Source organism: Theobroma umbraticum, unplaced genomic scaffold, assembly GCF_002168275.2.
Source record: "Theobroma umbraticum cultivar Fairchild unplaced genomic scaffold, ASM216827v3 scaffold_56.0, whole genome shotgun sequence".
NCBI lineage: Eukaryota > Viridiplantae > Streptophyta > Magnoliopsida > Malvales > Malvaceae > Theobroma > Theobroma umbraticum.
Genome location: NW_018397256.1, coordinates 7,764,201 through 7,787,979, shown reverse-complemented (window position 1 = coordinate 7,787,979; position 23,779 = coordinate 7,764,201). Strand labels below are relative to the sequence as shown.

The 23,779-nt window shown below is 30.8% G+C and overlaps 2 protein-coding genes across 2 annotated transcripts; one reads left to right on the top strand and one right to left on the bottom strand.

Annotated features, from left to right (window-relative positions):
• Positions 1-16,609: 16,609 nt before the first annotated feature.
• Positions 16,610-20,824, top strand: LOC110411640 (uncharacterized). The gene is given in 3 exon segments (XM_021421888.2): positions 16,610-16,805; positions 19,639-20,264; positions 20,266-20,824. Coding segments are annotated over 3 exon segments (954 nt in total). The 5' UTR covers positions 16,610-16,712; the 3' UTR covers positions 20,501-20,824.
• Positions 20,825-21,207: 383 nt separating this feature from the next.
• On the bottom strand, positions 21,208-23,574 carry LOC110411641 (chloroplast thylakoid lumen protein). Its single transcript, XM_021421889.2, has 4 exons — positions 23,190-23,574; positions 22,191-22,330; positions 21,851-21,923; positions 21,208-21,650 (listed from the first exon to the last, which is right to left on the bottom strand). The coding sequence occupies exons 1-4, from the start codon at positions 23,566-23,568 to the stop codon at positions 21,541-21,543; spliced, it is 702 nt and encodes a 233-aa protein (XP_021277564.1). The 5' UTR covers positions 23,569-23,574; the 3' UTR covers positions 21,208-21,540.
• Between the last annotated feature and the right edge of the window lie 205 nt (positions 23,575-23,779).

The following is a 23,779-nucleotide window of genomic DNA, read 5'->3' as shown; positions in this document are numbered from 1 at the left end:
ATGGCGTTTAAAGCTAGTGCTTTTAAAAGCTCTTTCTACCCTTTCAAAGGCTCTCTGATAAAAGTGAAAGGCCAGCTAATAAATACAAGAGCAGGAGGATTTTGGATTTTGTAATTATTTTCTCCTTGATTGAAATAGAAATTAAATTGAGTAATTGTTCCACCTACATCGGTTGTGATTTTATAAAAAAAAAAATGAAGGCAGATGTAATGCTTTGATAAAACAAATCAGTTGAAACGGTCCATTTTAGATACTATAATATTTCACTCAGTCTGCGTCTGAGTCTGGACCGCCTACATTGGCTATTGCCTGTTGTAACTTTCCCATGTATTCTTCTGAATTGTAGCCTTGTAGGCTGAATCTGATCAATCAAATAACTGAGACCCGTCGACAGCCACCCTTAACTTTCCAGCGTTTGTGTTAGCAAAACACACACAATTCAAACTTTATACTCTCTAAAGATAGTGACAGGAACATAACATTTGGTTTCTCTTGGAAGGTCAAAATCATTCACCATGATAATGCATGTGCATCATGTGATTTGTCTTTCATTATGATATTGAATTAGGCTTTGTCGTCAATGATCGGTTGCCGGACCCGTCGTACTGATCAATAATTTTTATTCTTTTTATTTTAAAATTTTTATCAATATTTGATTTTTATGAGAATTAAAATAAAAACTTTAACTTTAATATATTTTATGTTAAAATTTAAAATTTTTTGTAATACAGATGTTCAATATACTTTTTAATGTGAAAAAATAAAAAAAAATTAAGTATCTAAGAATAGAAAAAGAACATCTTACATACTAACATTCTCTTCTCTCTTTTTTTTTGTCATTGATAACATTAATCCCTTTATTATTTGATGAAATTTGAAAATGCATCTTAATTATTTTTATTCTCCTGTCTGTAATAAGAATGAATTTAACATTCAAAGTTTATTTAAAACCTAATTAGGTAGTTGTTAATTATTTAGTTGCTTCAAGTAAGAAGCATGTCTAAAACTCTAAATATTAATTTTCTTTCGTGCCTTTCACCAAGGCTCAAGGATCCTTCGAGGCCTATATAAATAAAATTATCTAGCCTACTTACTTGCATAAAGTACTATATTATAGGTACTATATTGTACTGTATTGGACCTCATTTTTAATTCCTTTAATGTGATAAAAATTCCATGTCTTGCAACAAATAATTAAAAAAAGGAAAGTGCATTAATAATAATTAACGTTTTCTCTTTTTTTTTCCCCAAAATCACAATTTGCTTCCCACATCAAATTATGATCCAATTACAAAACTAAATCTTAAAGTTATCAATTTTGGGTAGGAAAAAAAATGAAAAATGATAAGAGGCAATGAAAGTAGCAATGCTAAGATTCAATCATTCCCTGGCCATGCTTACAACATTTAAATACGGGTTTCTTTCAGCCCACTGGAGCTGTTATGTAGCCCAGATTGTTGGGCCTGCAGCAATGGCTTCTGGCTCTAGGTATTAGGCCTCACTAAAATTAAGAAAAAAAAAAAAGTATGTAGCCAAGTATTTTAGTTGTCAACATAATGCAGTCTGCTTCCAACTTGTTACATGGTTTCCCTACTGCCCTTCAAAGAAAAAAAAAATTCAATCATTAATGCCGATGCGGGCCACAAAAGGGTCACAATTTGTGGTTCCTTTTGCCTTTCTTTGTTCCTTTAAAAATTTCTTTTGGAGGTGAAATATTCCAATAAAATTGAAGGATATTTCAATCAATGTTACATATCATTTTCAAAGACCCCAGTATTATATATATATATATATATATATATATATATTGTCGTGTGAACTGATGGATAATTTGTTGGTGTGGACCACTTCTTCATGGATGCCTTATAGTTATGGGCACTTCACAGTCTTCATAAAGCAATTCTACCTATATATCATTAATGACATCGAATTTTAAAAAAGTGAACTGCTTTATAAATCATTATTGCTAAATTTCTTTTATTAAAAAAAAAGAGAAATGAGTGTTACAATTCAATTCACACAAGCTACACTGAGAAGAACGTATTAACAGCTTCGTAAATTGTCCCTTATCTTTAACGGGTCCAAAAAAAGGGCCCATGAAAAAGAAACCCACAAATAAAATGGATGATATGAACTATCCAAGACGAATCCTGGGCTTTATACAACAGAATTTCATTGCTTTTGCCCCAACAGTTCATGTCATTCTGGACTAGTTAATTTTTCTTTGCGTTGAATTGCATTTGTTTGTCCTGAAAATTTCATATAAAATCAAACCTAGTTATTTATGCTTAATTTATTAGGGAACAAGATTTGGATAAAGCAAACAACAACAGATGATATGAACATAACTAAGAAAAACAATTCTAACCTTATCTATTTATGAAACAAGTTACATGACATGGTATAACGAAATCAGTCTAAACAGATGAGTTATGTCAAAATTTTAATTCAAATTATATATTTAATCTATTTAGACATGATTTATATATCATTAAAATTATTTTAAATAAAATAATTCAATTAGAGGTTTTGGAAAAGTGTCATATAATTTGAGTTAAGTGCATTAGTTATTGTAAATGTTGGTTAATTTTGATCAAATAGATGCACTCGTGTTAGACACAAATATATTTCTTTCGAATCGAGTTGATTCAGTTAAATTAAAATGCAACTCAAATTACGCATAACCTTGTTAGGGGTGATCACAAATCGAACCATTCTCGATTAACACTTTAAGATTTCAAATTGGGTTGATTTTACCTTTTGAATCAAACGTATTATCTAAATATTTTAAAATTAAATTTTAATTAAAAATATTTTTTATTAGTATAATATATTTTCAAGTTGAGTAAAGGAGAATCTCAACTTCAAAATCTTGTCCAAAACTTGATCTTAGTTTTTTTAGGACTGCAAGCTTGATAGAAGGTTTGTTTCATGTGTCACATATTCCCAGTGGCGAAGGTAGAGAAGTGATGGCAGTCACCTCTCAGTTTTTAAATTTTTTTTTATTTTTATGGGTTTAGGATTGTAAATATATAAGTTTGCCACCCATATTTAAATCAAATGATTTAGTTTGGTGGTAAGGTATTTAAGTTAAATTCTAAAGCCTTGAGTTCAATTCTTTTTAGGTCGAAAATTTGAAATTATTTTTCATTTTACCTTATAAAGTAAACCCAAATTTTCTTATGGAGTAAAAGATGCATTGCTTAATTGCCTAATTTGAAATCAGTTTTCTTTTTTCCATATAGAGTAAACTCATTTTTCTTATTGAGTAAACCTAAAATTTGAATTTTTTTTTCCATTACTTAATTGCCTAAATAGTATAATTATTTACTTTGATTTTTTTAAAAAATTTGTTGATTCAATTTGAGCATTTATGCAATATGTACTTTTCCTAAGAACCTTTCAATTTTTTACCGTAACATCACTAAACATTTTGTATTATTGTATATAATATGTTATGATTCAATAGAGTAAAAAATGCGTCGCTTAACTGCTTAAAGAGTATAATTTTTTACTTTGATTTTTTATACAATCTATTAATTCAATTTGAGCACTTATGGAATGTATCATACTTTAACATGAAAAAATAAACAAGAATGTGTTAAAATATTTAGAAATTTCAATATGCTCATCTTACATTTCAAAGTAAATAGGTACAAAATGATTACTTGAAGTATTGACACGGATTTAGTTATTGATTATTTTGAAAATATGAAAAGACGTTGAGTATAACATACAATGCTTAATGTGAAAATTTAATATTATTATTTTTTTACTTTATGTCTATTTATATTAATGAATTTGAAAACTTATGTTCAAATTGTAAATAAAATTTTATGTTATAATCTAATTTTATTTTCAAAGTGATTAATTTTTTATTTTGAATCGAATTATTGACCCAATTCATGATCTTGTATGATTACCCTTTAACCACCCTTCATACAAAATTCTGGATCCGTCACTTTGTATTCCACATCAATAAGAGATTGAATGGGTCTTGGGTTTATAAGTAAAAGTATTCGTTCATGTAATAAACATGTATTTTGAGCTGAAAATGTAAACCTATGACAAGGTGTATCAAAACCTACTTAACTCCTCACTAATATGGGACCCCCCATATGAGATATTAAGTTCAAGGTAGACTTGGACCAAGGTGAGTCCCTCTTCTTTTTGGGTGTAAGACCCAATGCAATTAACGCATTACACACTTAGATAGAGTAAAATGTCATAGATTCCACATTAATAATAAATGAGATTGGTCTTAAGCTTTATATATATATATATATATATATAATTGGAAGAGGAGGGATTTGAACCCTAATCTTTAGGCCGAGGATAATATACCAACCAATAAGCCAAATATTCGGGTGCAGATGGGTCTTAAACTTATAAGCAAGGGTTTTCCTCCACTTCTTAGGCATGTTTTATGAGTTGAAAATATAAACTTATGATAAGTAGTATAAGAATTTATTTAACTTTTCACTAATATGAGACCTTTCATGAGAGATACTAAGGTTGAGGTAGGCTTGGACTAAGGTGGGCCCTTTTTCTTTATATGTGAAATTGCGCTCACAAAAAAGGACATTGCAATATTGGGTAAGCTAGATCTCACATTAGTAAGAGATGAAATAGGTTTTAAGCTTATAAGTAAAGACATTCGCGAAAGTGGTGGGGCTTCTATTAGAGATATTAAGGTCAAAGTAAGCCCGAACCAAGGTAGGATTATGCAAACTATTAAAACGATTAGTTCGGTTCTGAATTTCTCAAAATCAAAAAAATATATTTCGTTTTAAAACAATCAAAATTGAATAAAAAAAATATTGATAACCAGATAAAGAAAATTGAACTACTTTGGTTAGTTTGCTTTGGTTATCGAAAATCAAACTTATGAAAAATATACTAAAATTAGATATAAATATTAAACAATGTTTGGTTTACTTGCTTGAGCTCAATCCACATGATTCGAAGCATAATTTCTTCACACTTTAACTTAGCTATGATAAAGGTTAGAATTCCTTTGGAAAAAAACTTGTGTAATCAATAAAACTACCTTTTTATATAAGCATTTTCCACTTCAGTTAGTTTGGTTAGGAATTTTCCCAATTGAAAATCGAACCAATTAAATCGTTTTAACCAAACAAATTTATCTAAAATAACTAAACACTGAACTAAAAAAATCAAACTCTCTTCGAGTCAGTTTTTTAGTTTTGTTTGAATTTGCACACCTTTAAATCAAGATAAATCCCTTTCCTCTATGGGTGAAAGAACTAATGCAATAAAGGCAAGAATTTGTTCACCTAATAGATATATCCTTTAGACTGAAAATGTGAGCCCATGACAAGTGATATTAAAATCTACTAACTCTTCATTGATATATGACGCCCTTGAGATATTTCAAGGTCAAGGTAAACCCTAAAATATGTCATGGATCCCACATTATTAAGAGATAAGATGATTTTAAAGTTATAAGTAAAGCCCTCCCTCTATCTAATACACATATCTTTTGAGTTGGAAGTGTGTGCCCGTGACAAGTAGACAAATCTAAGCCACAATCACTTAATTTAAATTGTTGCCAACTGTCACAGTTCACACTAACACCAACTTGCAAGGTATTGTCCACTTTAGCCTTCGACCTCATGGTTTTGGCCCATAAAAATGCATCACGGGTTAAAAGTGATGTGAACCATTAAATGTCCAGTCTCAATTTGGTGCATAGTTAATATGAGATTCATAACTCCTTTTTGGGATTATGACATCCTCCCTTGGCACCCCATTGAGAGTTTCTCTTCGATGTGGGATTTATGGCTCTTTGTTGGGACCATGTATTCTCTTTGATGTGAGATTCTAGGCTCCCCGCTAGAACAATGACATTCTTCCCCATTTCAACAAGGACTCATTTTAATGGCACATCGCTAGTACCTCCGAAGTCCGCTTTGATATCAATTGTCATGATTCACATCAACTTATAATAATAATAATAATAATAATAAAATTATTACCTTATGATCACTGTTGGAGATGGTTTTCTTCAATTAACTTTTTTTTAATGGCAACTAATGTAACTTCTATTTCATATTTTTGAAAACTTAATTACAATTTTTCATTTAATTTAGAGAAGAGTTCACTTTGTATTGCTAATCCATTAGTTATAAAGATCACTATTTTAATGAAACTTAATCTAGTGGATAACGTATTACATTTATTTAAGAATGAAATGTCAGTTTTTAATTATATTTTTTTCATTTACGATTGGAGTAACATTTTCTCAAATCTATATTCCATTAATCGGTTAATTTGATAACAAACTAAAGCCCATACTACCACGAGAAGCATTGACACTTTATAGTGATTAAGAAAATCATTTAAACACTTAATAATTTAGAGATATCTTGATCTTTTTAAGAAATAAAAAAAAAGTTGAAATAAAGCAAGCAATCATTAAAGAAATCATGACCCAAATTTCTTTTAATCTCTTTTGAGGAATATAATTTCTCATAATTAGCTAATAATTCAATAATTTGCTATACTATATATATATATATAGAATAAAAAAATGTGGACTTATTATATTATTAAACTAAATGCTTAGATGTATTATTATATTTTTTTTCCTAAAAAAGTTTTTCTTATAATAGAAATTAAGAAAGTGAACAACAAAATCAATGTAGAAGTCAACATCGCAATAAAAATTATCAAATTATATTGAATGATGAAATTTTTTGTTTTTAAAACCTAAGTATGCATGATGTGATAAGATAGTTTTACAGATAAATTACCTTCACCCTTAGGATTTTACTCTAATTCATTTTGGATCCATTAAAATTCAAAATATACATTTCACCCCAAAATAATATATTTTGTAAGATACATATATCCTATCATTACTTCACCATTGAAATTTCAGTTAACGTAATGACATGACATGGATTTTATTTCCATTTTACCTTTCTTTAATAAATGAAGCAACAAAATTTGTTTTAGGTAGCATCTATTAGGAAAATATTGAATCTTTTCTTTTGATTTGAAAGAAGATAATTAAGGATTACTTATTACTCAATAATACTTGCAAATGAATTGTCATCCCTTCTTCATGAGGAGTAAAGTTCACTCACTTGATCTCGGTCGACTATGGTAATTAGTTAAGTGTCATGGTCCTAATAAAGAGCTGTGAATTCCACATCGAAAAGATATACGTTCCCAACAAAAGCCATAAAATTTAATTGTATTGTGTCTATAAAATTTAATACGATACACTTAATATATGTGTTAGTCGTGTCGTGTTTCATGTGATTAAATACATTCATGTATGTGTTAAATCTTGACACAATTAATTAATTATGTCGTATTCATTTTTACCCAAATAAACGTTAATACCTTATATTTATACGACACGATTAAGACACGAATACATGAATTGCCAAGTCTACACACCATCTTCAATTTGATAAGTGTCTTTTGTGGGACAAAATTGAGTCTAGTGGGCCAAAGTGAACAATATTTTACAAGTTAGTTTGGATTGTGAGAATTGGTATGAGAGTAGAGTTTGGGGGTATTAATGATATGCCACTGAAGATAGTAAGCTCTTGTTAGAGTGAAGAGGATGTCATGCCTCTAGCAGAGAATCGTCAATCCCACATCAAAAACATTGTATGCTTTTAGCAAGGAACCGTAAGGATATTACACTCTTAACGGGGAGCCATGAGGATGTAACACTTTTAACGAGTAGCCATGAATCCTATGTCGATTATGTACTAAAGTGAGACTAGGCATTTAAGGTTCATGTTAGATAGTTTGTAATATTGGAAGTCTTATTCAGATGTGACTATTCAAGGTTAAATATAAATCTTAAAATAAAAAAAAGTATTTTCAATAAATACAACTATTGAAAATTGTTTAGTAGACACATCTTTCGAAACACAACAAACACATCAACCGACACATTTATTGAAATAACAATAGACCCGACTTTTCAGTGTTTATAAAAGGAACATAATTTTAAGACAGACTTCATCTATCAAAATGCATTCTGCAATAGGCTTATTGTATCTTGGAAAGCCCTTGTTTGCAAATCCCCATAGTAAGCAACACCTCTTTAAAGGTAATGTGTTACTACATGCCTCAAGCCTTTCTTCTCTTTTCTTATTTTTTTTATCTAATAATTTAAAGAATTGTTTTTAATGAAGTATAATCCAAATTCGAGAATTCAGTTCATGAATCAAGAATTCATCAAACCTAACCAGTTGATCGAACCAATTTCACCCACTAAAGGGATAAAATGGTGTTTTTGCTCAAAGCCTTAAAGATTTATTATGTTCTAGATCTGAATCTTACAGCACTTTCAAAATCAACCGATGAAGATTCTAATGCACAAAAGGAAAAATTATGAAAAAAATGAATTGATATGTCATGGACATATCTTAAACACTTTGATAGATCATTTATATGACCTTTACTCTAATTTGAAGACTCTAAAGGAAATTTAAGAATCATTGAAAACTACCTACAAGAATGAAAAAAGAGGTATTGATAAATTTTTTAAAATATTTCAAGTTTAAAATAAATGACAACCTATCTATCACAGATCAAGTATATGAACTACAAGTTTTGGTTTCAAAACTAAAACACCTTGAGGTTAAGGTTCTTGATGCATTATAAATAAGTGCAATTCTTTCTAAACTGCCTCAATCTTGGAATAATTACAAAAAAAGGTTTTGCATTCTGTTGATTCTATATCAGTAGAACAATTTATGACTCAAATGCAAATAGAATATGAAGCACATGCACGTGATACATTATTTCATCCCTCTAATTCTAATGTAAATCTTGTGAGTAAAAATTTGAATAATTTTGAAAAGAATTAAAACTCTAACAATTCTACGAAATCCAAGTCATTTGCATTAAAAGTTTCAAGACAAACCTTTAAGAAAAAAGATAAGAAAAATATAAATTGTTTCTACTGTGTAAAGAAATGCCATATGATTAGTGAGTGTAGATCAAGGAAAGTAAGAAAGAATTTTGGTTTTAAAAATCCTAAAAAAGCAAACATAGTAGAAGCTATCAAGGAATTGGTTGCCATAGTTTCTACAATGAATATTAGAATGGTAATAGAATATAATATGATTGTTGGTTCCAATAAAAGTAAAGATTGGTGGCTGGATTCTGGTGCTACAATTCATGTATGCAATGATAGAAACTTGTTTAACACTTACATGGAAGTTAATAAACCAGAAGATATTTTGATGAGAAATCATGTTATAGGACAAGAAATTGTCGAGTTGAATTTCACTTTTAGACAAAAGTTGACATTACTCAATATATTCCATGTTTTTGAAATTCGGAAGAATTTGGTTTATGCTAGTTTGCTTACAAAGAAAGGATTTAAAATTGTAATAGAAACTAACAATGTAATGGTATCTAAGGGTGGTCTATTTGTAAGAAAAAGATACTTTTGTGATGGCATGTACAAGTTCAACATTAATGAAATAAATATGATTTCTACTTATATTGTTGAGTCTAATTATTTATTATGGCATGCTAGACGAGGACATTTAAATTTTGGTTCCATGAGATTTATGTCTAAAAATGGTTATATTGCATGCAAACATGAGAATATAGAAAAATGTGAAATATGCATATAAGAAAAAATGACAAAGAAACCTTTTCGTAGTATAAAAAGAAACTCAAAATTATTAGATCTTGTGTGTTCTGATATATATGAATAAAATGAAAAATTAACTAAAGGAGAAAAAAGATATTTTATAACTTTCATATGTGATTATTCTAGATTCACTTATGTCTATTTAATTAAAACAAAAAATAAACCTTTTCAGAAATTTAAAGAATATAAATCTGTTATGGAAGATAAAAAAAGTTGAAAAATCAAAATTCTAAAAAGTGATAGAGAAGGAGAATATTTTTTTACAGAATTTGATAATTTCTATGAAAAACATGATTTGATACATAAAAAAAGTGCTCATTATTCACCATAACAAAATAAATTGGCTGAAAGAAAAAATAGAACTTCGGTTGATATGACTAATGCCATGTTATTGAATGCACATTTATCGCATGATTTATGGGGTAAGGCTTTATTGACAACATGTCATATACTGAACAGAGTTCCTTCAAAGGTATTAAAGTTTTACCTTATGAATTTTTTAGTGGAAAAAACCAAACTTGGAATATCTAAAAGTGTGGGGTTGCTTAACCCTTTATAAAGTTCTTGAACTATAGAGAACAAAGCTTGGACCTAGAGAAATGAAAGGTGTTTTTGTTGGCTATGCCTAACATTCTAAAGCATATAGAACTTTAGATTTACAATCAAATATTATTGTAGAGTTTATACATGTTGAGTTTATTGAAAATAAATTTTTGTATAACTCTAATAATAAATTTAATTATAAACAAAATGTCTTAATTCCAAATTATGACCAAAGTGATATGACTTCTCATGGTACATTCAATAAAAAGAGAAAAGATGAGATTCAAATTGAGCTTAGAAGAATTCAAAAAACCAAAAAAAGAAAGCATTTAGATCCAGATTTCATTGATTCGCAAGCATTAGTATTCCTTGTGGAAGGAAGTAGAACTAAAGTGTATAAAAAATACATATTTATTAAATGTTGAAAATGATCCAAAAATATTCATAGAAGTTATGTCTTCAAAGGATATAGCGTTTTGGAAAAGAAGTAATAAATGATGGCATGGATTCAATCTTGTTAAATAGAACATGGGTTTGGTTGCTTTTTCTCTTGGATCAAAATTCATAGGCTGTAAATGGACATTAAGAAGAAAATATAGCAGAGATGGTTTGATACAAACCTTTGAGGCTAAACTAATTTCCAAAAGTTTCATGCAAAAAAAAAAAAAGGCATTGATTATGTTGATACTTATGCTCAAGTAGTAAGAATAACATCCATAAAAACGTTTTTGGCTTTAACTTCTATTCATAAATTACATGTACATCAAATGGATGTTAAAACAGCCTTCTTAAATGGAGATCTTAATAAAGAAACATGTACAAAGAAACCTGAAGGTTTTATACTTACTGGAAATGAGAGGAAGGTTTGTAAACTAATCAAATCTATTTATGGACTAAAATAAGCTCCAAAGTAATGGCATAAAAAGTTTGATAGTACTATACTTTCAAACGGATTTGTACATAATAATGCAAATAAATGCATTTATTCTAAATTTACAAAAGATTATGGTATAATCATGTCTTTATGTAAATGATTTGTTGATCTTTGGTACAAATGTGCTTAGAATTGTTGAAACCAAGAAATATTTTACTTTAGTTTTCAAAATGAAAGATCTCAATAAAGTTGATACAATTTTGAGAATTAAAGTCAAAAGAGATAAAAATGTGATTTCATTAAATTAATCACATTCCATAGAGAAAATAGCTCACAAATTTAGTCATTAAGAAATTAAAGAGTTTAATACACTTCATAAATTGACTAAAAAATTGTGAAAGAGTTATGACACAATTAGAAATGCAAGTGTCATAAGTAGCATAATGTACGCTGCACATTGTACTAGACCAGATATAGCCTTTGTCATTTGTAAACTTTCTAGGTTTATAAGTAAACCTAACAAAGAACATTGGAAGGTTATTACTAGACTACTTAGATATTTAAAGAAAACAAAAAATTTAGAAATTTGTTACAATGCTTTTCCTAAAACTTTAAAAGGATTTTCTGATACTTGTTGAATAACTAGTAATGATGACAATAAATCCATATTAGGATGAATTTTTACCTTAAGAGGTGGTGCCATTAGTTAGACATCTAAGAAGTAGACTTGTGTTACGTATTTCACAATGGAATTTCAATTTTTAGCATTAGCAGTTTTAGAAAGAAAACAGAATGTTTGAGAAATTTGTTTTTAGATATAAAGTTATAGCCATAATCGAAACCAGCTATTTTCGTATATTGTGATATTGAGGTTACAATACGTGTAGTTCACAATAAGATTTATAATGGAAAGTCTAAACAGATAAGTTTGTAACATGCATACATAGGAGACTTAATCTTGAATGGTGTTGTAACAGTAGTTTATGTCTTATATTACACATTCCACAATGGAATCAGAATTTTTAGCATTAGCAGCTAACTGGAAAGGAAGAAGTATGATTGAGAAATTTGTTATTAGTTATAAAGTTGTGTCCATAATTGAAACCAACCATTTTCGTATATTATGATGGTGAGGCTACAATATGTGTAGTCTACAATAAGATTTATAATGGAAAGTCTAAACACATAAGTTTGTGACATACCTACATAAGAGAATTAATCTTGAACGGTGTTGTAACAATAGTTTATATTAAATCTTGCAAAAATTGAGGTGGTCGACTTACCAAAGCTTTGTCAAGAGAGGCTGTAAAATCAATATTTAGTGGAGTGAGGCTAAAACCCTTGACTTAAAGGTGTTAATCATGGAAACCCAACTTTGAGTTAGCAAAACGAATAATAAAAGTTTAATGGGTAATAACAAGTTACTATGTGTTGTTATTATGCACTGAATTTTAATATTAAATAGTTTCATTCTAGAATATTCAGTACGATTGTTTTAAGGAAAGGATGAGCAAAAGGCTCTTAATGAAAATGTTAAATACTTGTAGTAATAGGGGCATAATGAAAATTCCACCTATATGAATATTGAAGTAGTGTCACTTCAAACAAGAGTTAAAAAGGCTTCCTTTTGTAAATATTAATGAAATCAGGATTAGCACGAGGCTATATGAGTGCTATAGCAGTTGGCAAAGTCTTAGAGCGGTTAAATAATGTTATGTGTGTGATATTTTTGGTTATGACATAAAGAATTGCTGTTCAATCCTTGTGATATCAATAACTTCGTCTTGACTTTAAAATTTCTATACTAGTAGAAAGTTCAATCTTCAAAATACTTTCTATCATACATAATATTATTAATATTATAAATTAGTGGGAGATTGTTAAATAGTTTGTAATATTAAAAGTCTTGTTCATATGTGACTATTTAAGATTAAATATAACTCTTAAAATAATAAAAGTGTTTGCAACCAACGCAATTATCAAAAATTGTTTAGTAGACACGTCTATTGAAATATAACAGATATATCAATAGACACATCTTGTTGAAAAAACAATAGACATAATTTTTCGGTGTCTATAGAAGGAACGTACTTTTAAGACAGACTTCATCTTTCAAAAAGCATTTTGTAAAAAGCTTGTTGTATCCTTGAAAGTCTTTATCTACAAATCCCCATAGTAAGCAATAACTTTTTAAAGACAGTGTGTTACAGCACATCTCAAGCCTTTCTCCTCTTTTCTTTTACTATTTTTCTAACAGTTCACACCATTTTCAATTTAAGAGGTCCCTTTTATGGGAAGCTAATTGGTCAAAATAGATAATACTTTGTAGGTTGATGTGGACTGTGACACTAACCTTATAACTTTTGTTGCATTTCAACAACCTTTTTATAGTAAGTAAACCCAAGATAAAAAAAAAAAAAGGGGGGGGGGGGGGCAAGGGGGTTAAGGGAAAGAAATCTGTTGCTAATTCTTTCCAAACAAAAATGCTTACCTTTAAATCCTACTTTCAAACTTAGAAAGAATAAAATCCAAAAAAAAAAAGGAAAATAGGCAATAGGCAATTGTTTTGTTTCTATTTTTGCATACTTGAGTTTATTGAAGGCATAAAATGGTATTTTGTCGACAATATACTTATTGCAAATAAAACAACCTTACTCGCGACAATTAGTAGACTATTTTGTATAAATACGAAACAAACTCAATTCATTCAATTTCGAATCATGATAAAGATTCACAATTTTTGAAAATTTTATGAAATTGAGCAAAACCCATCAAATTTGAACAAAAAATTTGAAAAGTAATTTCCTTGACCAATTCATGGATGACTTTCTGTTTATGATTGTATGGAGAGATTTGCAAAGATGTTTGAGTTTGGGTTCAACAAGCATCAAATTAAAGAGCTTGTCCTACAACTCGCTTTTCCATTTTTAGGAACAAAATGGTGGTGAAGGGCAAACATTACTTTTCAAAAATTAGACATGTAAAATGAATTTTTTGCTTAAAAGATTTTAAAAAGGAAAACAAAGAAACGAAAGAAAGAATTTTCTATTTTTTATTTTAGCATAATCCTTTAAAAAAATTTTGAACTATTTAAAAAATTTTAATATGTCCTTATTCTTTTATTGTGTTCATTTAAGTTTTTATATTTTTATTTTAAATCAAATAGGCTTCTACAACTAATGATTGACTAATTATTATTAGTCAAAATATAATTTATCATTTTATATTACGTGATGTCGACATGTCATAATGAATAATGACATGGTACATTGATATGACATGATGACAAGGTCATGTGACATTTTTATCCTATACGTTATCGCCATGTGAGTATAAAAATGACAAATAACATTTTGACAAATGACAATTAGTTAACCATTAATTATATGTACATATTTGATTTAGAATAGAATACATGACTTAATTGAGCATAATAAAAAAATACATGGTAAAATACCCCCATCTCTTTAAGGTTTAATTGAAATTTCAAACAAGTCTATTAGTTTTCGAAATGAACATCCCGTTTTAAAAAAAAATCTTTCGTTGAACACATACTTTCAATTGTTAATGTTTCCATCAATTTGATAATGTGACAATATTAAAAAGATAATTTTACCTTTTATTAATTTTAAAAATTACTATTATATAATTTTATCAATTTTTTATTAATTTTTTTAAAAAAGCTCTAGTTTTGGTGCTTCTTTTGGGGAGCCCAATTTAGGGCTCCCTAAGGGTGCATTGATCTAATACTCTCTAGGAGAGTGCTGGGTGGTCAGTTAGTGTAAGGGACACCGTGGGCTAGTGTGAGAGTAAAAAAACAATGGAAAAATGAAAGCAAACATTTTAGAAATTTCATATTTAACATTAACACCGTTTAGACGTTTGGGGTAGAATATTTATTTTGAAAACTAATGAACTTCTGTATAATTTTGATTAAAACTTAAAAAGTTGGGGTATTTCACCCAAAAATAAAAATTTATTTAAATTTTTTAAAATTATTTAGTAATTTTTTTCAAACATTATGCTTTTTATTTTTCTCTGCAATTCTTAGTTTTTCTTTTTTTTTTTTCCATTTCTTCTTTTGTCTAAGCCTCAAATCAGAAGGTAAGGTGTTGTTATTTTCGAAGGGAATTTGAGGTCATTGTTTCGGTGTAATTTTCTCATGAAACAGGTGTTTTGTTATTGTAAAGGGAAGAGACGGGAAAAGATGATGAGGATGATTAGAAATTCGACCTAAGAATGGTTTTGGTGTTTTTTGTCTCATAGATAGTTTAGTCATTTTCTAACTTATGTTAATAGTGTTTGGATTTTAAGACAAAGCATCCATTTTAATTATTAATGGACTTGAAATGAATTAACTTGAATTAAGGTGAAATTAAATAAAATCTGCAAGTTTGATTTTTATTCAATATCTTCAATTATAGTTGTTAAATTGAGAAATTTATTAGGTATCAAAATCTTATTTTAAATATCAAGCATCTATCAAAAAAATGATAAAATTTTTTAAAATTAATTATAAATAATATTTATATATGTAAAATAAAAAATAAAAAAATTATATTTTTTAACAAAAATGAAGATTATAGGACCTAAATTGGAAAGATAATTCTTTTTTTTTAATTTGAACTTTCAACATATTCTTTAATAATAATGATTTTTAAATAAAATGTACATTTATCATATTAATTTATTAATTAAAAATTAAAAACATTTATCATGTTTAAATTAAAAGGGAATGTAATTTTTTTGTTTAAAATCTAAAAATTGAAACTCATAAAATATAATTTTTCATGTTTCAATTAAAAAAACAAAAAATTAAAATTTTTAATAATAATTAAATATAAATTTATAAAAAATACATCCAGTATATTATATGATATGCCTTTCATATCGTAAGATACGTATCGTGTACGATACACACTTTGATACTTGATCAAATATGATCTAATTATAATTACATATTATTTTTTATTAATATCGTATCGTATGATACGTATCGTGTATTGTATGATAATAATAACTATGTACTACTAAAAGTAAATCATATATTTTAAAAGTTAACATGCTATGAATTTTAAATTAATTTGATTTTGTCACATCAATTATTTCAAACAAAATTTTTATTTTTGGTTGGAAAATATGAAATGAATATTAAAAGGTTCATCGAAAAATATCAAGAAAAGAATATAAGAAGACATTATTTAAGTTAACCTTTTTTGAAAATTATTAGAACACTAATTAGGAGGAGGACAGGAGTCAGAAAGAGAAAAGACCGTCACGTTTGAAGAATACTCATCGGGAGCACGGAAAACTCTTCCCCTATCCAAGGCGTTTCCTTGGGAGATAGATAAAACAGTAAAAAAATAATAAATGAAGAAAAGGCGAAAGAATCGTGTCTATCATCTGCTATTTGGTTTTGTCCTATTTGTCACATCACCATTTCTGTACGAAAATCCAAAATTTTTCAACAGATAAACCCTTTTTTTTTTGTCAAATAATATTTTCAACTTTCTAGAGAGGGAAAACGGGTGAGCTCAGCATTTTCTTTCTCTCTCTAGCATACTTCGTTTTGGTATATAAATTAATAAATAAAAAACAATTCTTGATAAAATTTGTGTGGGGAATTGGTAGGTGGAAATGGCGAGCTCAGTGGAGAAGAAGGAAACAGAGGGTGCCAAAGAGGATGTTGTTTGCTTAGAACTCCCTGCTCCTCCTGGTTGGAAGAAAAAGGTTCTTCTTCTTTTTTTAGATTTTAATTGCCTCAAATTTAACATGGCTTCTAATAATTGTATCTATTTTTGGTTTGAGTGGTTAAATTCTGTTAATTAGAGTGTATTGCTCGTGGTTTCGTTTGGTCTTGATTTTTTTAATTTGGGAATTAGAGGTAGAATTTTGGGAACTAATGACGATTTTTAATTTTTTGTTTTGTGGTTCTAGCATTTATGGTGAATTATGAGTAGTTTTTCGATTTTGGGTTATTTTGTGAAGATTTCTGGGTTTCCCAATTTGTGGGAAGCAAAGCAATAGCTAGGGTTCTGTAGATGGCCTTTCTCTGGAATTTCGGGTTTTCTGTTTTAAAATAATTTTCAGGGAGAAATAGGCAAAAGTGGGGTGTCCCATTTGAAATTCTAGTACTAGTAGTTGGAATACGTAACGTTCAATTGAGAAATGCTCTGATAACTACTATAGTGTTGAAATTCTAGTACTAGTAGTTGGAATACGTAGTGTTCAATTGAGAAATGCTATGATAACTGCTATAGCGTTGAAATAATGAGGAAGAATGCTGGTCGATTACACATTGTTTTGAAGTTGTTCTGCCATATTTTAAAATTTATATAAGATTCAGTGTTCATTTGTTGTGTTTGACAAATTTACTTAAGTTTGATTGTATGCATTTTGATCTAAACTAATGGAGGGCGTAGTGTTATTCCGCCTATTTGTGTGTACAATTTCTTTGCTCAAGTTCACAATGGTCTCTATACATATGGCTGTTACTTCTTGTGGCTGGTATCCTTAAGCTCTCTCAGGACTGTAATTTTTTTAAGAGTTACCTAATCTTTTTAGGTCCCGCTGAATGTAGTTGTACTTATGTTCTCTCTGAACCATTTCTGTGCAAGTACCCTCTAGAACTTTTCCTGGTCATGTATGGACTATGGAGCTTTCTCTGGTATCAATTTGGATACCTTGATACTATAACAATTTTGGTGCCCTTCCAGGATCACAAAGCTTTGGATGGTGTATAAAGTTCATGCTGCTTCAATTAATTGGCATACTGACACATTTTGGTTTGCCATCTTTAATTTTATTTATTCATGTTGGGCTTCTGTAGATCTTTTATGAAGAGAATGAACCTTGCTTAACAATATGTAGGATGGATACGCTTGCCCAAATAATTTCTTACTTTCCCTCATGTGAAACACTGTTTTCGAGTGAGAAGGTGATTTTGGTGGAACTTCAAAGTTCCTCTTTAGAAATGAGCTTATTGCTTTTTTCCTTATGCGAAGTTTTTTATGCTTCTTTTTTTTTTTAATTTTAATTGGTTTTTATGTTATTCTTAAAATACTATAAGAAAAAAGTGCTGTATACTCTTGGGACCAAAAACATTGGGGAGTGCCCAGAAGGTATTTTTTTGGTGTTTATGTTTGTTACCCTTTTACAAGATCAGCTAAGGCTACAATATTTTCATCTGATTTCTGCAAACTGCTGATGCATGGATCTACAACGGTATGTTAGTTACATATACTTTTGGTAGGCAGTGCCTACTAGTGGCAAACCTATGCTTTAACTGATACAGCCTGAAAATTGTGGTTCTGTTTTTGGAAATGAGTCATATCTTTCCCAGGGTTTTTCTTCCATGGAATAAATTTATCACCCATGTATTAGAAATGGAGTATCAGTTGGATTGTTTTATCTTGAGTCTTGACAAGTGATAATGGTCTTCACTGCCATGCCACTAGGATTGTTTTATCTTGAGTCTTGATGATTGATCACGGTCGACACTGTCATGCCTTGTTGTCTATCTTACTCGATTGGAAATTATAATCATGTTTTTACTTGTATAAACTAATTGGGTCCTTTAGCGAAGGTGCAGTTAACTTTTTTGAACCTGCATTCGTTTTTTTGTGATTCAATGGTACTATTATCAAGTTACAGAACTGGGCAATTACAAATGTTTCTGGGCTGTGCATCTTAAAGGTCCTTCAAACAAGTTTAATTAGTTTACCAACCAGTTAGGATTTGTGTTTTTATGCCCCCCAAATTAATAACACCTGTCTATATTTTTGGAGTTGACAACACAAGTTTTGTCATGCCATTTTGACTCATCTAGGTCTTTCACTGCTTCTGGTCTCGTGTACTTTCTTTTATTTTTCTTTTTTAACCTTATTAACTGGGTGGGGTTAGGTATGGATGCCACAGAGTGGGGATAATGGCTTCTGTTCCGCATCCTGACAAAGATTGGGCGAAATGGAAAATATTCAAGCATGTTGTTGGGTCTCACTTCTCGACTGCCATCCGATAAATTAAAAGGAAATTTAAACAGCATGTTTAAGTTGCCTTCCAGTAGATTAGTCTTTTTAGTTTGGTGTGGTACTAGCATTATGTGTATTGTGTGGTTTGTGAAGAAATTATGATTTTCTTTAGGCCAAGAAAGATTATGATTTATGCTGTGCTTTTCTGCATAACTTTCTTGCATTAGATGCCTGGTCATCAACATGCCATAGATTTTTGCATGTTTCTTTAGTAGATGAATTTTCTAGGTTTTGTTTTAGTTTACATGATGCTTTTCTGCTGTGGTAGGGTAGTTCTGTCAAAAAATTTTCTTTGTTTAAGTTCACCGGCATGCCTGTTTCATATGTTGGAACGTCAAATTTGATTGACTATGATGTGCCCAAACTCAACATTTGAATTCAATTTTAGCTTACATTTGCTGTAGGCATTTATATAGCTGGAGACCTTCATATAAGATATTTTGGTCTTGAATTTCTTGATATTGAATTTATATCATTATATATGTTTCCCTATCAAAAAGCCAGTGCAATTTCAGGGTTTCTTTTTGTTGCAGTTCATGCCTAAGAAAGGGGGGACTCCTAAGAAAAATGAGATCCTATTCACTGCTCCCACAGGAGAGGAAATCAGCAACAGAAAACAATTGGAACAGTACCTTAAAGCACACCCTGGTGGTCCAACAGTATCAGTATTTGATTGGGGCACTGGCGAGACCCCAAGGAGATCAGCAAGGATTAGTGAGAAGGTAAAAGCAATGCCAACACCAGAAAGTGAACCTCCAAAAAAACGTGGCAGAAAATCATCAGCTTCAAAGAAGGATAACAAAGACGATCATATGCAAGAGGCTGAAAAATCTGAGAAAGATAATGTGGAGGGAGAGGCAGGAAACGTTGCTGTGCAGGAAAATGAAAATGAGAATAAAAATAAAACACAAGATGGTGATGGCAAAACTGAATCCACTCCTCAAGAAGTGAAACCTGGAGAAGATGCTAATGTATCTACTAATGTTGAAGATGGTAAGGAAAGTGCTGAAGCAGCATCTAAAAAGTTGGAGGACCCCCAGGATGGAGTTGAAGCTTATGCTTCTGGAGTTGCTGAAAAGGAAAAAGTAGGTTCAGAGGGTACAACGTTCAGGGAGGTTGAACAACCAGTGGTGAAGCAGAGAAAGGGCTTCGATCTGGGGGCAGGAAAAACCAGACATAGGAATTACTGGGGAAATAAAAAATAAGGTGGAAGTAGAAGAAAAAGGGGAACATGATATTAGCGCTACTGAATCTGAAGGAGCAATCAAGGAGAAAGAATCAGCAAATTGCAATGAGGGGCAAAATACTTCAGGTGTCAATGAAATTAACAAGAAAGCAGAAGAAGCAATTCAGAATGGTAGTAATGGAAGTAATGCAGGCGAGATCAAGCCTTGAGTTACCATATATATGCAATAGATTAACTTGATGCTGGCTTCTCTCTCACCTCTTTGTGACCCTTTTAGATTTTTGGGGCTCCTTCAAATGACTGTAGCTTTGATGTTATAGTAACTGATTGTTCATTGAGACATCTTTCTATATAAAGGTAGATAGCTTTATAATATAGCTGCTTCAAATGTATTGGTCAGACCTGTAGCTTGCAGTAATCTATGTAACATTATGGCATCTAATACTGCAAATGAATGTAATATGCAGTGTTAAGTAATAAGTTACAATAGTGGATGAAACTCCTAATGCTCTTCTGATATGTTGCTTTTATTATTTTCTTGATTAATTTGGTAACTTTTCATGGGAAGCTGTAGATTCTGTGGAAACAACACAAGGTAAGCATTCGTCCACAATGTGTACTTTTCCTGGATTGGTGCTTTTCTCTCTCTCCCCCACGTGTGAAGTTGGGAAAGGGACCATGAAATGCCCAACAGCCATTAGGGACCGTGTGGAGTCTAATTGTCTCAACGTCCATTACAACCGAAACGAGAGGCAAAACTGTTGAACAAACTCTGCAAACCCGTCTTGTAGGGAGATAACAAGCAGAAATTATCATCTAGTCTTGAACCCTAAATAGCCTCTGCCCACAGAACCTAGTCACAATTATTTGCACGATAAGAATCCTGATTCTGTGAGATTATTGAATAAAGCCGCAGGTTTCTTAACTCTTGCACTCCTTCAAACTAACTGGTTAGTATATTGATAAAAGAAGATCCCTGGCAGCCGATTGCATCAGAATTTGTGGCGCTTATTGAGAAAATCTTACAAAAAACCGAAGCTCAAACAAATTGAGCAAGGAATTACAGCTCTTACGAAAGAAACAGTCTGTTGATCTCAACTTTTGGACCCAGATGAATAGTGAAAATGAAAAGAAAAGCTAATAGAGGATTTCAGTAAAATTCCCCAAATGGAGGATAAATGAAACCTTAATTGTACTTTTTCCCAACAGATGCTAAAAAGAAGAAAAGGAAAATCCATCATCCTTTTCCTCAAAGACCTTTAAGTTGTCCAAAGAGCCCTGTCAAGTTCGTCCATTTCTCAAATGCACTTGCCGATTGCACAAATGCTACTTTGGATGATTCAACATCATTTTTTGTAACTGCAAAGTGCAATGCAAACAAGAGAAGGACATAATCAAAACATTGGACTCATACGTAAGTTATGATCCTTAAGTAAACTACTGTTTTCTGTCATTCTGTCACCTGGATGATCGCCAACCGTGCAGTACAGAAATGCGACACATATCTAACATACAATTTAGTGTTGGAATATCAAATTTTACTTGCAAGAGTAACCCACCTGATGAGATCAGTGAAGCTAATGAAGCATTAAACGTATCCACCTGAGTCTTTTCTTCAGGACTAGAGCTCAGCTGTGAAGAAAGCAAACAGAAAAATGCTTAAGACATTTTTGTAACACAAGTCACTACATGAGAATGTAATATGCTCCTCCATGAAAACCCGTATTGCAGAAGTCAGATGCTAGTATGACAGCAAAATTAAAAATTTTGCAAAGTTACAATCCGAAATCCAAGATCTTTAAAATGTTTTCTGTAAGTGGGGCTTTCTGCAGGGGTATAAGATTGCCCAAAATTAATTTATAGACAATTGTGTGAAGATATATTATCATCAAGAGTGACCTTGTTGAAGGCTTTATTGGCATTCTTGACCCAATCTATATCAGTGCTTCCCCTAAGTACTGAGCTGGCTGCAGGCAGATCATTGTTGTCTATGGCTTGACCTATTTTGCTTAACTTGTATACCAGATCCTGCAAATATCCTGCAACATTCCATTTCAATGCATAATGTTAGAGGCAGCACTGCAGACAAGAATATTTGCTGCTGAGCTTCAGAAAATGGCATGGAAAACGTTATACGCTACATCTCTTATATCAGTAGCCATCATTTATTCATTTTGTGATAGTAAGAAGGAAGAAAACACTGGTGAATGTATCGGAGGTTATGAAGATATCATCATCCTGTTGCTTCTTGATAGCTGTTTTAAGATAAATGGCACTTGCCTATCACAACTTCAATCTCAGCCTAGTTCAGGTCAATTAAGTCTTAAAATCTCAGGCATTGGCTCCTCAACTCCTCCACCAGTCTGCTTAATCTACAGTCATGCTTTCAAAGATGTCCTTATCGTAAAGTGCAACCCAAGACAACACACAAGGACCATTTTCCAAGCTTATGTCCAATCACCAAGGTTAAAAGAGGGCATGTTAGTAGCCTACCTAGAGTCCAGTTCTTGAAACCCCATTTGCTACTCCGAAATGGGAATAATCAATTAATCAAACATAGCTACTAGTAAGCTTAGAAATAAAACCTCAAGCAAAATGTTAGACACAAGAACAACACAAATTTTTTTTTTTTCAGTAGGAATCACTATCTTGAAATGCTCAATCCAATTGTCTAAGCAAAGTTTAAAGAAGCACATGACTATGTAATTATATCATCAAAAGGAAGAATTCCAGATAGGGCTAATAGTTTGGACACAAACAATATTCATTAAACTTCGATAAAACACAGAAAACGAGGAACTGACAGAAATTTATGGTGTAAAGAGCATTTGGGTCCATTCAAATTATGCACACTAATTCTTTACTTTAAGGAAACATATAAGAAAAGCACCAATCAACCTTTCTCTTGGTCTGATGAACTGATCACTCCTTGTCTTTCAAGCCTTTTCTTCCTGTCTTTCTTGACTTTCTCCAAAAGTTCTTCATCATCATCAGCCTCTAGAATTGCTGCACTGGCACCGAAGCAACCATTACCAGCCAAGACTAAGCTGGTGATGAAGCAGAGAGAGAAGCCTCTTTTGGTTAAAGCTGGAGAGGGTGATGGTGATTCGTTGAATGCTTTGCAAAGAGTTTGTCTTCTTTTGACATTTTGGTTGTTGAGGTAAATTAATGCTGGTGTTAATGAAGAAGAAGAAGAAGAAGAAGAAGAAGAAGATGTGGAAGGTGAGAGAGTTGAGGAGAGGAAGGAGTTAGCAGTTGAGAGAAATGCAGTTGCCATTTTTTTGAATTTTTTTGTTCTCTTTGCTTTAATTTGCTTAGTTTTTCTGGTAAATTTGGTGGGAAAAATTAGAGGTATGGGCACTTTCAGAAGATAAGGTTGCTGGATTCTGTTATCTGGTCCCGTCATTTTGCCAATGCTTAAGGGGCTTCCTGTCATTTGCACTCCTACTTAATACAGGATCTAAATCTACATTTATCAACAAAACCAT